Consider the following 14175-nt stretch of genomic DNA (forward strand, 5'->3'; position numbering starts at 1 on the left):
TGATAGACGGGGAAGACTATGAGGTATAGTATACGAGAGTGGGATATATTTACACAAAGTAAAAGATATACATAAACACATAATTTTGTTTATTTTGTTTCATATTATTTCAATCCATAAAAGACAATTGGTACCAATAATGGTTCATATAACTAGCGTTTAAAAAAAATCATCAATTTACCTCCTTTCTAACCAATTCTACTATTTACGCACAAATCTTTTCCTCTAAAAGAGTTAACTTTCGTTTTGCTCAATGTAGTTTGGTCACTTTAACGGTTTTGCCCCAGTCATTTAAAAACGGTCTTTTTCCTCCTTAATGTTTCGATCTTGTCGCCAGTATGCTCCCCGGCTCTAACTCCATCCATATTGTATGTTTACTAGAAAGGTATTTTTGTAATTTAAAGTATAACGTAAGGATACTTGGATCTTGTATGTTAACTTGAAATTATAAAAATACCTTTTCAGTTAACATACAATCGGATGGAGTTAGAGCCGGGGAGTAAATTGGCGACAAGATCGAAACATTAAAAAGGAAAATAACCGTTTTTAAATGATTGGGGCAAAATCGTTAAACTAACCAAACCACATGAAACAAAACGGAAGTTAACTCTCCTCTAAATTATGTATACTTCATTGCATTCTATTAAATTATTACACAAAAGAGAAAAAGTATTATATAAAGTGAAGTTTTAAAGCTTTTTATGTTTTATCAATTTAAAGGGTATACCAATATCCTCCCAAGTTAAAAAAGAAGTACATAAATCAAACCCTATTAAAATTTTCGATTTAACATCTTGGCAAATATCAAATATGGAACTTTATGATGGGCCTATGACAAAAAACAAATTAAAAATTTCGATTTAACATCTTGGCAAATATCAAATATGGAACTTTATGATGGGCCTATGACAAAAAAATAAAGCCCAATTTAAAACAATTAAGGCCCAAGATGAATCCAGAATATCTATATATCAACCAAACACCTAATTTACACACTCCTCCTCTTGAATCTGCTTTTCTAGTTAGGGTTTTCTTGAGGCGGCTGCAAATATCTCAAAAACAAGATGGTCAGTCCTTTCAATCTAATGCTGTTTCGTTTTTAATTTTGTATACGTATGATCGATTCGTTCAATGAATACATTGCTTGATTGATTGCAGGTTCTACCGAATGATGTTGATCTGTTGAATCCACCAGCTGAATTGGAAAAGAGGAAGCATAAGCTCAAGCGTCTCGTGCAGTCTCCTAATTCCTTCTTCATGGTATTCTTTATACCTTTCAGTATCGAATTTGATTAATTTTAGCCGTATGATTGATTTTATATAAATTGTTATGTTGAATCTGTTTTTTTTTTATTCTTATATTTAGGAAAATGTAGATTTATAGTTGCTATACATGTATTATAATTGAAGTTTTATAGGATTTTCTGAAAGTTTTCTGTTGAATTAATTTTTTTATTATGTATTCAGTAAAGTATAGAATTTTAATTGCTAAACTTTGATATTCTGAAATTTATTTGTTAAGTAATTAATTAGGAAAAATGTTGAATTACAATTGTTAAACTTTTATTGGATTTGAACCTTCTTAGGATGTTATAAAAAATGTTGAATCACTTTTTTTTTGTCATAGGCTTTGGAAAATATGGAATTAAAATTGCTAAACATGTGTTTGAATCAATTTTTCATTCATATATTTAGGTAAACACAGGATTGCAATGGCATGTATTTGAATTCAAGTTTTTTAGGATGTTCTAAAATGTTTGTGTTGAATGCTTTTTTTATCATATATTTATGAAAATATAAAATTACAAGTGCTAAACATGTAATTTGAATTGAAGATTTATAAGTAGGGCTGCAAACAAACCGAACAAACACGAACAAGTCCTTGTTCATGTTCGTTTGTTAAGAAATATATGTGTTCACGAACGCTTACCGAACAAGATTTTATGTTCGTGTTTGTTTGTTAAGGAAATGAACTTGTTCGTGTTCGTTTGTTAAGTTTAGGCAACGAATGAAAACGAACGATGATGAACACAATTGAGCACAAACTAATGTTCATGAACACAAATGGTAACAAATGAACACAAACAAATGTTCATGAACAAAACATATAATACATCGACAATTATTAAATTTTTTATTTGTTAGAATTTTGAAGTATTTAAATAAAGTATAAAAGCTAAAAACACTAATGAACTATCGAACACAAACGAACACGTTACCGAACGTCCACGAACATAAATGAACAAACGCGCACTTTGTTCATGTTTGTTCATTTAACTAAACGAACAAAATTTCTTGTTTGTGTTCGTTTGTTTAATAAACAAACGAACTTCCCGCCGAACAATTCACGAACTGTTCGCCGAACGTTTGGTTTGTTTGCAGCCCTATTTATAAGCGGTAATTGTATATAGTTCTGATAAATTTGATTGGTGCAGGATGTCAAGTGCCAAGGCTGTTTCAATATGTAAGTTTTATTCTAAATTTGTAATCACATTTTGTATTCTTGTTTATTGCTATATTACCGATTACCGATTTGACTAAATTCTTGGTTTTTTTTTTTGTATTTTGGATTTACAGAACCACTGTCTTCAGCCATTCTCAGACTGTGGTGGTGTGTGGAAACTGCCAGACGGTGCTATGTCAGCCTACCGGTGGCAAGGCTAGACTCACCGAAGGGTGCTCTTTCAGGAGGAAGGGTGACTGATGAAGATGGCGGTGTTGCCGTTTTACCCTTTTTCGAGTTGAGACGGGGGCTATTGCTTGCAAACAAGGGTAATGTTTTTGATGTGTTTTTGTTTACTTCGTTTCTTTTAATCGATATGCAGCCTTTTTAGCGTTTTTGGAAACTCTTATTCTATGTAATGCTGCTGGAAATTCTGGATTTTTGTTAAATTTATATCAATGTTCCCATCTTGTTTGAGATCGCCTGCCATTATATTTTAAGAAAAAATATTAAATTGTTTGTTTTTAAGCTCGAGTTCATGATATTACTTGGTTTGTGAGTAATAAACGGACCGGGTGATCAGAAACTTCATGAATATCGCGCCAAATCCACACTTGACCGTCTAGGGCATCAGACACTTGCCTTTAAGTACGCAGGTCTCATCAACCAGCTTTTAATAACCCGTTGCTCAACCTTAATGGTCTAATTTTTGAAAAGCGGGTTATCAAAGCCAGTTAATGAGACATATGAACACAACCGATTATCACCATTCAGCATGGCTAAGTTCAAAAGACGTGTATAGAAATCGGCAACATACTCTCCAAATATTTTAAAAACTATGATTGCAGTGAAATCAGTTAGGTGACATATTACACAAGAATGGTAAAATCAAGCAAGTGATTTTCTAAACCCTGCTTGTAAAACAGTCAAATCGATGAGAAATATAAAAAAAATTATACAAATACATTGTGCCTCGCGTACTTGAGGCATTGCACTTTGTGCCTCGCGCTTTGGACCTTATTCTTTTGGTGCGTTTTGCGCTTTTAAAAACTAAGACTTGTATATCGTAAAAATGACAAATTTATATATTCATATATGTTCGCCTTTAAAAACACCTAACGTGCCTGTTGAGTGAAAATATGAACCAACTTTCGCATAGCAGTTATTAGAAAATTATGTATCCTTTTCGGATATATTCGTTTACAAGACTTTTGATCCTATAGTGAGGCTGCAACCGATCTTGTATCCAGCCACAAGATAGATATGTTGGCTCCAACCGATCTTGCACTTTCGCTAGACAGGCTGCAACCATAACATAAACAGACCAGATACCATTATTTGATTCTTAAATCAACAAACCATTAACCACCCAGAATTTAAAGAAAAAAGCAAAAAGAAGATATTAGTTTATACGTACTTTATGAAAACAGGCTCGTATGCAGTGATGAGAATATCTGTTCGAACTCCTTTGAGTCGCAAATTCGCCAAATATACCTGAATGGTAGTACACAAGTAGTTAGTTTTGACCAAAGCATATGTTCAAAAATTGAGTAAACTGCCATTTTCGTCCATGAGGTTTGACCAGTTTTGCGACTTTCGTCGAAAGGTTTGTATTTCCGCATTTGTATCCAAAAGGTTTGAAATCATCCCATTTTCATCCGGCTCATCAACTCCATCTACTTTTTTTCCTTTAAGTCAGGGGCATTTCCGTCTTTTTTTTGTTAACTTGAAGGGCAATTCGGTCTTTCTCACTTTATGTACAAGCATTAAGCATGATGTACAAGTATTCAAAATACCGAATTGCCCTTTAAGTTAATAAAAAAAGATGAAAATACCCAGAACTTAACGGAGAAAAATAGAGTTAACGAGCCGGATGAAAAAACAAGATTTTAAACCTTTTGGATCTAGATGTGAAAAAACAAACCTTTGGACGAAAGTCGCAAAACTGGCCAAACCTCAGGGGTAAAAATGGCAGTTTACTCAATTTTTGAATTGGACCGACCCGTTTCATTACATCTGCATCGTTATCGACAACTCCAATTCGTTGACCAAGTTTGACATCCCTCTTCCTGGGTCACCCGAACCACACTGTTGTTGACCATCGATCAAAGAAAACAAGCTTCCCGCTTATATCGTTCGTTTTTCTTTCCTTGCTAGACATGACAAGATTCAGATCCTCCCCGCTTTGACCAATCTTCTTTCGTCCATCTACCCACAAATTCAATATTCTAAAGCCTCCTTATTTAACTATTAGCATCTCATAACAATATCAGCCTTATGCCAATAGCATCAAGAGCCCACCGTCTAATAACATCCAACTGCCGTATTTATTTTCCTTGCAGCCCCGCGAGGGGTGGCTCTCCCTTCTCGGAAGACGACTCTCAAAACCACTAACCGCTAAGCTCTGATACCAATCAAATCAAATCATTACAAACAACTGAAAGTTCTGATAGATTATTATATCTAATATTATTATTATAACTAATATATTGTTAGGAATGATCCCACATCGGACAAGTGAGAAATAATGGGGTGGTCATGTTAGATATAAAAATGGATGGTGAGGCACTTATGAAGCCTTAACCCGTTCTGTCAGGGTGAGAGACGACCTATCGATGATCGTATAGAGACGGTGGGTCGTGCCGACGCCTAACACAACGAACACACTTTTACAAGGCGAGCGAGTCTACTCTACTTTAAGTCGGCTTGCTCGTCAATTTTTGGAACCCATTTAAATGGGCCAACAATTCTTTTAAAATGGTAGTCTATTTCTTAACACCCCCCCCCCTCGTTTTCGAGTTGTGTTAGGCTGCGGTTTCCAGCCTAAAGAAGCCTGGAAACATCTATTTCAGCCGTTCGTTAGCTATCCACGGGTCCAACCAAAACGCCACACTTTCGTTTATAACAGAGTATTATATAAATAAATACCAACTTTGTATTGAATCAAAACATATTTTTAGTATATAATCAAAAAAAACAAAAAAAGAACCCCCAACAAAATAGCCTTTTCAAAGAATCAAAGGGCAGAAGCACCAAACAGGTTCCAATCATTGACTCGGAATGTAGCAACCGCTTGTTTAAAAACATCAGCCATTGGCGTACGTCCCAACTCTGCAGCAGGCACGGTTAAACCGGCTCCAACCGATCTTGCACTTTCGCTAGACGGGCTGCAACCACAACACAAACAGACCACAGTCCATAACTTGATTCATTAATCAATAACCCCCCCCCCCCCCCCCCCCCCCAATAATTTTTTTTTTATTTTAAAAATAGTTTATACATACTTTATGAAAACAGGCTCGTATGCAGTGATGAGTACATCTGTTCCAACTCCTTTGAGTCGCAAATTCGCCAGATATACCTGAATGGAAGCACACAAGAAGTTAGTTTTGACCAACACATATATTTAAAAATTGAGTAAAATGCCCTTTTCGTCCTTGAGGTTTGGCCAGTTTTGGAACTTTCGTCCAAATGTTTGTTTTTCCGCATTTGTATCCAAAAGGTTTGAAATCTTGCCATTTTCATCCGGGTCATTAACTCCATCTATTTTTCTCCGTTAAGTCGGGGGGATTTCCGTCTTAACGAAGAAAAATGGAGTTAACGAGCCGGGTGAAAAAGGTAAGATTTTAAACCTTTTGGAACTAGATGCAAAAAAAACAAACCTTTAGACGAATGTCACAAAACTGGCCAAACCTCAGGGGCAAAAATGGCATTTTACTCATAAAAATTTTATACACCAAAACATGGTAGTTTTCAACTTGTATAACAACACTATGTTTTGCCAAAAATATATGTATCAAGATTTAAAAAAAAAAAAAAAAAAAACAATCTAACTGAGGATCAATAAATGTTAAGAGATACCTTAACAAGATTTTGTGCTTCTCTTCCCTGGCGTCCCTTGGATATAGCCTACGAGAAAATTACAAAATTATAACAAGAATAAAATTTGACTTGATTTATATTAGTTAACAAAATGTCTTTAGTTTGACTTCATTATTTGACTAATAGTCAAACATATTCCTGAAACTATTTGTAAAGTCAAAGTTGTTATCTTGTTTACCATTTGATAGGGTTGTTCACGAGCCGAGCCGAACCGGTCGGACCTTTGCTCGTGCTTGGCTCGTTTACAAACCGAACCGAGCGGAGCGGCTCATTTAAAACCGAGCAACAAATCAAGCGAGCCTTTTTCGAGCAGTAAAAATTCCGAGCGAGCGTCGAGCGAAGTTCGAGCGATTTGGACAACAGTGTCGCCCAATATAAATTTAAAAACATGCACTTTTCATGGCATAATATTTTTCTTATGAATAACAAGGTTGTGGCTGACGAGGCGATGATCATTTTGCACGAACAATTACGTTGAGAGCAGGAGACGATCGACTTAGGGTAACGACATGAAACATTGAGGTGATGAATAGACTACTGTTTATCTTTTAGGGTTTAACTTTTAGTTTTGATTTTAATTTTTTATTGGCGTGGTGAGGCTAGTACGTATAGATATAGTTGTAAATTTGTATATAGTTGACCAAGATCTAATAGATTGGTACATACAAAACTATAAATTTAATTTATATTTAAGTATATATGTATGTGTAAGTGTGTGTGTGTATATATATAGGTGTATGTGCGTATATATATGTATAATTTATATTTGTATATATATATATATGTGTATATAATTGTTTATAGATGTACGTGTATATGTACATGTATATATATACTAATTAAAATAATAATTTGAGCCGAACCGAGCCGAGCGGACCTTTGCTCATGCTTGGCTCGTTTACAAACCGAACCGAGCAGAGCGGCTCGTTTACAACCGAGCGTCAAATCGAACGAGCATTTTCCGAGCAATTTCCGAATGAGCGTCGAGCGAGCGACGAGCGGCGAGCGATTTGAACGGCCCTACCATTTGAGCAGTAGCAGTTGTTATGACAGAAGGTATGTTTCTGTATCCCAATCCTTGCGCCTCGAACACTGCCGATTGTTCAGTCACCTGAACGAAAAAAATAAACAAAGATTTTTTTTTTTTTTTTTTTACAAATATTTGAAAACTAGTAAAGTAGACGAAGAGAAGAAATAAATTCGAAAGAAGGCGAAAGAGAGGAAATTTACGATGTTGCCCTCAGCCGCTTGTTCTGTTGCAAGGTCTTGTAGAAACCAAGTGGCACTTGCATTGTCTGCTAAGTCATGCTTCATTTCTAAGAGCTCGATTATCAGGCTCTCGTCGCGTGCAGGGTCCACAAACACCTCCTGAACACAAAATAAAAAAAGAAAATCCAATAATGAAAAAAGTTGGAAAATGAAAACCGAATCCACGAAACAAACAAACCTGATGATCAGGAACTTCACGAATATTGCTCACATCCTGCAAGTGAAAAATTCAAACTTCCGCATCAAAAATCTTTAAAAGAACAAGGGGATTTTTGGCCTGTAATAATCCCAACTAGACGTCATTGGCCATTGTTAGTCCCACCTTTGAATATTCCCAATGTCAGGCCCACCTTTTACCTATTTTTCCTACACCGATCCTCAGTTAAAAAAAAAACTTAACGGAGTTAAGTTTTTTTCGGAATTACAAACTGACGTATTAGGACTTTGGATCAGAACGAGGATACGAGTCTATCGATGTAAAACTTACCTCGAAACGGTGCTCCAAACGACTTGATTTTTGTTAATTAGAAGTTTGAACACCCGAATTGAAGCATCGTTTTCATCGTTTGGAGCCCAATTTCAAGGTAAGTTTTACATCAATCGACTCGGATCCAGTATCCTCGTTCTGATCAAAAGCACTAAAACATCATCTTGTAATTCCGAAAAAAACTTAACGGAAAACTTAACTCCGTTAAGTTTTTTTAACTGGGGACCGGTGGAGGAAAAATAAGTGAAAGGTGGGACTGGCATGGAGAATATTCAAAGGTGAGACTGGCAATGGCTAATGACGTCTAGTTGAGATTATTAAAGGCCAATTCCCCAAAGAACAACAAACACACACTAAAGGCCCAAAAGATCAAAAGATGAATGGAAACAAACCTCAAACCTAAGTGGAAAAGTAGTGGAAATAGCTCTACCAAACAACTGTCTTTGTGGAAATTGTTCCATTCCAATCAACAACTGCAAATATTTACAACGGTTTAGACTATGCGCTGCAGCAGCGGTCGTTTAATTAAAAAGTGCAAAAGATTCTGCCACGTAGGCGGTCGGGCTTTAACTAAACTACGCTTTCACAAGAGTGCAGTGGTTTAACATGAAACATAATTATTTTCTAGACAAATGTATGTCACAAACAACTGAAAGTTTGCCTCTTCAATGCAACCAAATTTGAAACCCTAACTGCCGTCTGATGGTTGTTTGTTTCTTGAAATCAGTTGATATGGTTTTTATAGCGGTTGATTTGGAAGTTGAAAGCTGCTGTCACATCACGCTAAGTTATAATGCTGTGACATCACGCTAAGTTATAAAATTCAATTGTTTGTTAGACGTGGTAAATCCCCCATCATGGGACGTTTTGCGACACGTGTCATCCCAGTCAGTATAGAGCATTATAGCATAAAGTGGTGTAGTGGGGCATTATTCCAATAACGCCCATGCAATCATTTCCCAATTATTTTTTTTAATTTAAAACATAAAAAACTTCATTAATTTAAAATAAAAATTACACTATTTGAAAAAAAAGAAACCAAAATAAAAAACAGAAAATAAAATACAGAAAATTAAAAACCTAAAAAAAAAATAATGTTAAAAAAAAAACAAGAATAATTCGGTGTAACTTCAAAGGTCCTTTTGTTAAAAAAAAAACAAGAAAATTACCTTTTGTTTTTTCCCCCACCAAAGGTCCCACTGCTTTACCCCTTCTTCTTCTTCCTTTCTTCTTCTTCTTCATTTCTTCTTCCCCACCACCTCCAACTTCAAAAAAAAAAAAAAAAACCATTCTCTTCTTCTTTTTCTTTTTTCTTTTTAAATAAAACTAATTATAAACACACACAAATATTATACACACATGGCAAGCTTTCATTGGACAACCAAATGAAGTTCCGACGTTTTTTAAATAACGCCAAACCCATTTTTTTTCAAAAATAACGCCGGAAAACGCCGGCCGTAATGGGGTGTGGGCGTTACCGGGCGTTTTTTTGCAATTTTTTTTTTTAAATCACGCCCCACTACGGGTGGTCTTAGGGTAAATTGCATGTTTTACTCCTTTTAACTTTCCGCGGTAGTATAAGTTTTTCTACTATCATTTTTTTTTATCTAAAAAGGTACATTCTTTTAGACATATCATGATATTAATCTGAGTGCCGGTACGATATCAATACCGATAAAATCGAGTCGCTACCGATCAAATCCTCTACATAATGAATCAACCGATATAGACTGAGTTCCCGCCGCATCGGGCGGAAAAATTCCACTAGTAAATATTGGTTTACTTAGATCGTTCCTAATAGGTTTTTGTAATATGAATATCAAAGTTTTCATTTATTAAATAATATAAAATATAAAATATAAAATTTAAATAATCACTAATATTAGTTTACTTAGATTATTACTAGTAGAGGACTTTGATTATTAATGCTTCAACCGACTTGTACCAAATCTATATTAAGTAGTAAAAAATAGAATAGTAAAAAAGTAGTGAGAAAACAAAGTAGTGAACTAATAGTTGTGAATAATTTTGAAATTACAATTGTTTTACTAAATACTTTTATATGGTTGAAAGATGAGGCTTAGGTGTAGTACCAATTAAAGGTTTGAATATTATATTATTTTTATTAATTATTCTAGCGGAAATCTATATAGAATTAAATGCAATACCGATATAAAAGGAGATTAAAGAAATATTTCCCCAGTTAATTATTAAAAGAACACAAAACCTAGATGAATACACACCAAACAAATTTAACAATTCGATTACAACTATAACACCTCTAGCAATTTCATCTATAAATAAATAGTTTGCAACTAGTTATTATTCATTCTTCTATACAACAATGGCTGGTGGTGTGATCTCTTCTAGTAACACAAAAGCTTATCCTGGTGAACTCACACGCAAGGTACTAATAACATGTTTAGTGGCGGCCTGTGGCGGTCTGATTTTCGGCTACGACATAGGAATATCCGGCGGTGTGACATCAATGACGCCGTTTCTGAAAGAATTCTTCCCTGATGTTTACAAAAAGCAGTTGGAAGTTAAAGACTCTAGCAACCAATATTGCAAGTTTAATAGTGCAACATTGACCATGTTCACATCATCCTTGTATTTGGCTGCACTTTTGGCATCTTGTGTTGCATCCTATGTAACCAAGGCTTGGGGGCGGAAAATCTCCATGCTCACCGGCGGTATCACCTTCTGCGTTGGAGCGTTGTTGAATGGCGCTGCGGTGTCTGTCTGGATGCTTATTGTGGGTCGGATTCTTCTTGGTATTGGGATAGGGTTTGCTAATCAGGTAATTTGTTCATACTTCATGTTTGTTTGTTAGCAGTATCGGGTGGTTTCACTGATGACACCAGTGATCCAAATTTTCCGTTTAAAAAAAAACTACACTACTGATTTGAACCAGTAGTATTTCAACTTTTATTCCTTATAAAATATATTATTTAATGATATATACACTATTTCAAACTCTAGGTTTTCATTATTGTATATCCAAAAAATTTTAAAAAAATAATAAAATAAAATATTGTAGTACTTTTATGTTTCTACATGCATATAAAAAATGTTGGCAGTATCGGGTGGTTCTGCTGGTGACACCAGTTATCCAAATTTGCCGTTTAAAGAAAAGAAAACTACACTAGTGATTTGAACTAGCAGTATTTCAACTTTTATTCCTTATAAAATATATTATTTAATGATATATACACTATTATTTCAAACTCTATGTTTTCATTATTGTATATCCAAAAATTTAAAAAAAAAATAACAAAATAAAATATTGTAGTACCTTTATGTTTCTACATGCATACAAATTTTATCTTGATGAATGTATATGTTTGTTTCATGTTTATAGTCAGTGCCTCTATACCTCTCAGAGGTTGCTCCTTACAAGTGGCGTGGCGCATGCAACGTGCTGTTTCAGCTCTCGATTACCATCGGGATTCTAGTCGCAAATGCTGTAAACTATGGATTCGCCCAGATCAAGGGCGGATGGGGCTGGCGCTTGAGTTTAGGTGGCGCTATTGTCCCCGCTATAATCTTCATCATCGGCTCTTTAACACTCGCGGATACCCCAAACTCCCTTATCCAACGCGGAAAACTTGAAGAAGCCAAAGAGAGACTACTAAAAATCCGCGGTGTTGATAATGTGGATGAAGAGTTTAACGATCTCGTTGAAGCAAGTGAACAATCTAAAAGGATTGAAAGCCCATGGTTGAATCTTTTGAAAAGGAAATATAGACCACAAGTATTTTTCGCGATTATTATTCCGTTCTTTCAACAGCTAACTGGCATGAATGTGTTCATGTTTTACGCTCCGGTTTTGTTTAAAACCATGGGGTTTGGAGACAATGCGTCGCTTCTTTCCGCTCTCATCACTGGCGCCGTTAACTCATTAGCAACTCTCGTTTCGATATCATTGGTTGATAAGTTTGGAAGAAGGTTTTGGTTTCTTGAAGGGGGCCTTCAAATGTTAGTTATGCAGGTAAAAAAATATATATATATATATATAATGTTTTATGTCATTTTATGTTAGTTATGCAGGTAATATATATATATATATATATATATATATATATAATGTTTATATATATATATATATATAATGTTTTATGACATTTTATGTTAGTTATGCAGGTGTGTATATATATATATATATATAATGTTTTTATGTCATTTTATGTTATGCAAGTACTTATGATATAATATTTATATATGTTATGTTTGTAGGTTGTTATAACGATTGCGATCGGTTACAAGTTTGGGATAAATGGAAACCCGGGGGAGCTTGAGAGCTGGTACTCGATTCTGGTAGTTTTAGCCATTTGCATATACATAGCCGGGTTTGCGTGGTCTTGGGGCCCGTTGGGTTGGCTCGTGCCTAGTGAAATCTTTCCACTCGAGATCCGATCTTCAGCGCAAAGCGTTACGGTTGGGGTTAACATGATCTTCACTTTCTTTATTGCACAAATCTTCCTCCAAATGTTATGTGCCTTGAGGTAATTAATTAATTAATTATTAAATAAATTTATAATCTATTAATTATATTCTTATACACGTGTGTCGATATCATGTCATACCATATCATGTCATATCTTATGTATCTGCGTGATTTTGTTTTCAGGTTTGGGTTGTTTATATTCTTTTTGTGTTGGGTGGTGGTGATGACGATCGTTATATACCTTTACTTGCCAGAGACGAAGGGGATTCCGATCGAAGAGATGGCCGGAATCTGGAAGGAACACTGGTATTGGAAAAGATTTGTTCCGGTGGGTGATGTAGAAATGGGTGAAGTTAAGGACACAAACAAGGATGAAGGATGTTAAAAATAGTTTAAGGAATTTTTTGGTTATTTTTAAAGATATTTATAGTGTTAAGTTTAGTGTTAGTTTGAAGAAGTTTAGGGGACTATTGGTTTTAATTGTTGATAGTTTTATGTTCGGTATGAGTACTTTATTTTTAAATATTTTGTATTTTTTATATCTTTTATTGTGTCGTAATATTATTTAAATAGATGAAGATGCACTTTAACTATACAATAACCATGACACGATTACTTTAACTATTATAGGTGTAGAGTTTTGTATTATTAGATAAAATTTATACTGAGTTGTGTTTAAATATATTTTACATCACATTAAAACACCATAGAATTGAAAGAGTTATACACTTATAATAACAACTAGTCGTTGGCGCCCGCGTTGCGGTGAGGGGGCGTAAAGTCATAATACCAACGTTGTAGGGAGGACTCGCACGTTATGTTAAACCTGTCAAACGGGGAAAAAAATAGATGATGTAAAAACGTTCACCCACACACGCACGTTGCGTCGTGTTAACTCGCACAATTTAGAACGAAACGTAAAAATGTTAAACCAAAGACGCACGTTGCGATGTGTTAAGTCACAAAATTTAGAACCAAGCATAAAGCGAAAAATTTGCGGAAAATGAAAACTATAAAGGACCAAAGTTGAAAGTAAAAAAAGCTATGAGGAAAGATTGCAAAAGATAAAAAGTTTTGGGTTAAAAGTAAAAAAAAACAAATAGTTTCAGTTAAAAGTAATTTATGAAATACTTTTGGGTGAAAAGTAAAAAAAAATCAATTTTTTTGGAAAACCCCCAAAGCCAACATTACGACAACCATATGCATAACCATTTTTTCTTTGAAAACCCCCGAAAGCACACCCCGCGTTGCGGCGGGGTGTAAAACGGTGTCAAATAGTACTAATGACACACAACCGTCATCGACCACCAACACTGACTCGACCTAGGATATGCGTGTTGCGACGAACCTGTCAAACATGGAAAAATAGAGGTAAAAACGTTGAACCACACATGCACGTTGCGTCGTATTAACTCGAAAAATTTAGAACTATACGTAAAACGAAAATTTGCGAAAAATGAAAAGTATAAGTGACAAAAGTTGTGAAGTTAAATTGCAAGTAATGAAAAGTTTTGGGTTAAAGTTAAAAAACAAATTATATAGGGTTAAAATTGTAAAAGGTAAAAACCTTTGTGTTAAAAGTTAAAAATAAACTTTTTTTTTAAAACACCCAAAGCACAATGTACAAGTGATGATGCACAAAAAAGT

The 14175-nt window shown here is 34.8% G+C and overlaps 3 protein-coding genes across 3 annotated transcripts; 2 read left to right on the plus strand and 1 right to left on the minus strand.

The window, feature by feature from the left end:
• The first annotated feature begins 972 nt into the window (after positions 1-972).
• On the plus strand, positions 973-2920 carry LOC110871818 (40S ribosomal protein S27-2). The gene is made up of 4 exons (XM_022120569.2): positions 973-1067; positions 1159-1260; positions 2436-2464; positions 2578-2920. The coding sequence occupies exons 1-4, from the start codon at positions 1065-1067 to the stop codon at positions 2702-2704; spliced, it is 261 nt and encodes an 86-aa protein (XP_021976261.1). The 5' UTR covers positions 973-1064; the 3' UTR covers positions 2705-2920.
• A 2435-nt stretch (positions 2921-5355) lies between these two features.
• Positions 5356-8740, minus strand: LOC110871819 (ran guanine nucleotide release factor). The gene is made up of 7 exons (XM_022120570.2): positions 8474-8740; positions 7773-7808; positions 7556-7693; positions 7350-7436; positions 6305-6352; positions 5728-5804; positions 5356-5610 (listed from the first exon to the last, which is right to left on the minus strand). The coding sequence occupies exons 1-7, from the start codon at positions 8540-8542 to the stop codon at positions 5460-5462; spliced, it is 606 nt and encodes a 201-aa protein (XP_021976262.1). The 5' UTR covers positions 8543-8740; the 3' UTR covers positions 5356-5459.
• A 1685-nt stretch (positions 8741-10425) lies between these two features.
• On the plus strand, positions 10426-12913 carry LOC110869438 (sugar carrier protein C). The gene is made up of 4 exons (XM_022118691.1): positions 10426-10881; positions 11443-12072; positions 12318-12586; positions 12712-12913. Exons 1-4 carry the CDS (start codon positions 10426-10428, stop codon positions 12911-12913), a joined length of 1557 nt encoding a protein of 518 aa, XP_021974383.1.
• The last annotated feature ends 1262 nt before the right edge of the window (positions 12914-14175 follow it).

The sequence above is a fragment of the Helianthus annuus genome, chromosome 8 (assembly GCF_002127325.2).
Source record: "Helianthus annuus cultivar XRQ/B chromosome 8, HanXRQr2.0-SUNRISE, whole genome shotgun sequence".
In the NCBI taxonomy this organism is placed as follows: domain Eukaryota; kingdom Viridiplantae; phylum Streptophyta; class Magnoliopsida; order Asterales; family Asteraceae; genus Helianthus; species Helianthus annuus.

Coding starts and splice junctions, on each gene's coding strand:
- LOC110871819 (XM_022120570.2), bottom strand. CDS start 8,542: ATGGAACAATTTCCACAAAGACAGTTGTTTGGTAGAGCTATTTCCACT. Junction 7,694..7,772: donor GTGAAGTTCCTGATCATCAG/GTTTGTTTGTTT, acceptor TTTTGTGTTCAG/GAGGTGTTTGTGGACCCTGC. Junction 5,805..6,304: donor AAGCACAAAATCTTGTTAAG/GTATCTCTTAAC, acceptor GCTTCCATTCAG/GTATATCTGGCGAATTTGCG.
- LOC110869438 (XM_022118691.1), top strand. CDS start 10,426: ATGGCTGGTGGTGTGATCTCTTCTAGTAACACAAAAGCTTATCCTGGT. Junction 10,882..11,442: donor GGATAGGGTTTGCTAATCAG/GTAATTTGTTCA, acceptor TCATGTTTATAG/TCAGTGCCTCTATACCTCTC. Junction 12,587..12,711: donor CAAATGTTATGTGCCTTGAG/GTAATTAATTAA, acceptor TTTTGTTTTCAG/GTTTGGGTTGTTTATATTCT.
- LOC110871818 (XM_022120569.2), top strand. Junction 1,261..2,435: donor CTCCTAATTCCTTCTTCATG/GTATTCTTTATA, acceptor TGATTGGTGCAG/GATGTCAAGTGCCAAGGCTG. Junction 2,465..2,577: donor TGCCAAGGCTGTTTCAATAT/GTAAGTTTTATT, acceptor TTGGATTTACAG/AACCACTGTCTTCAGCCATT.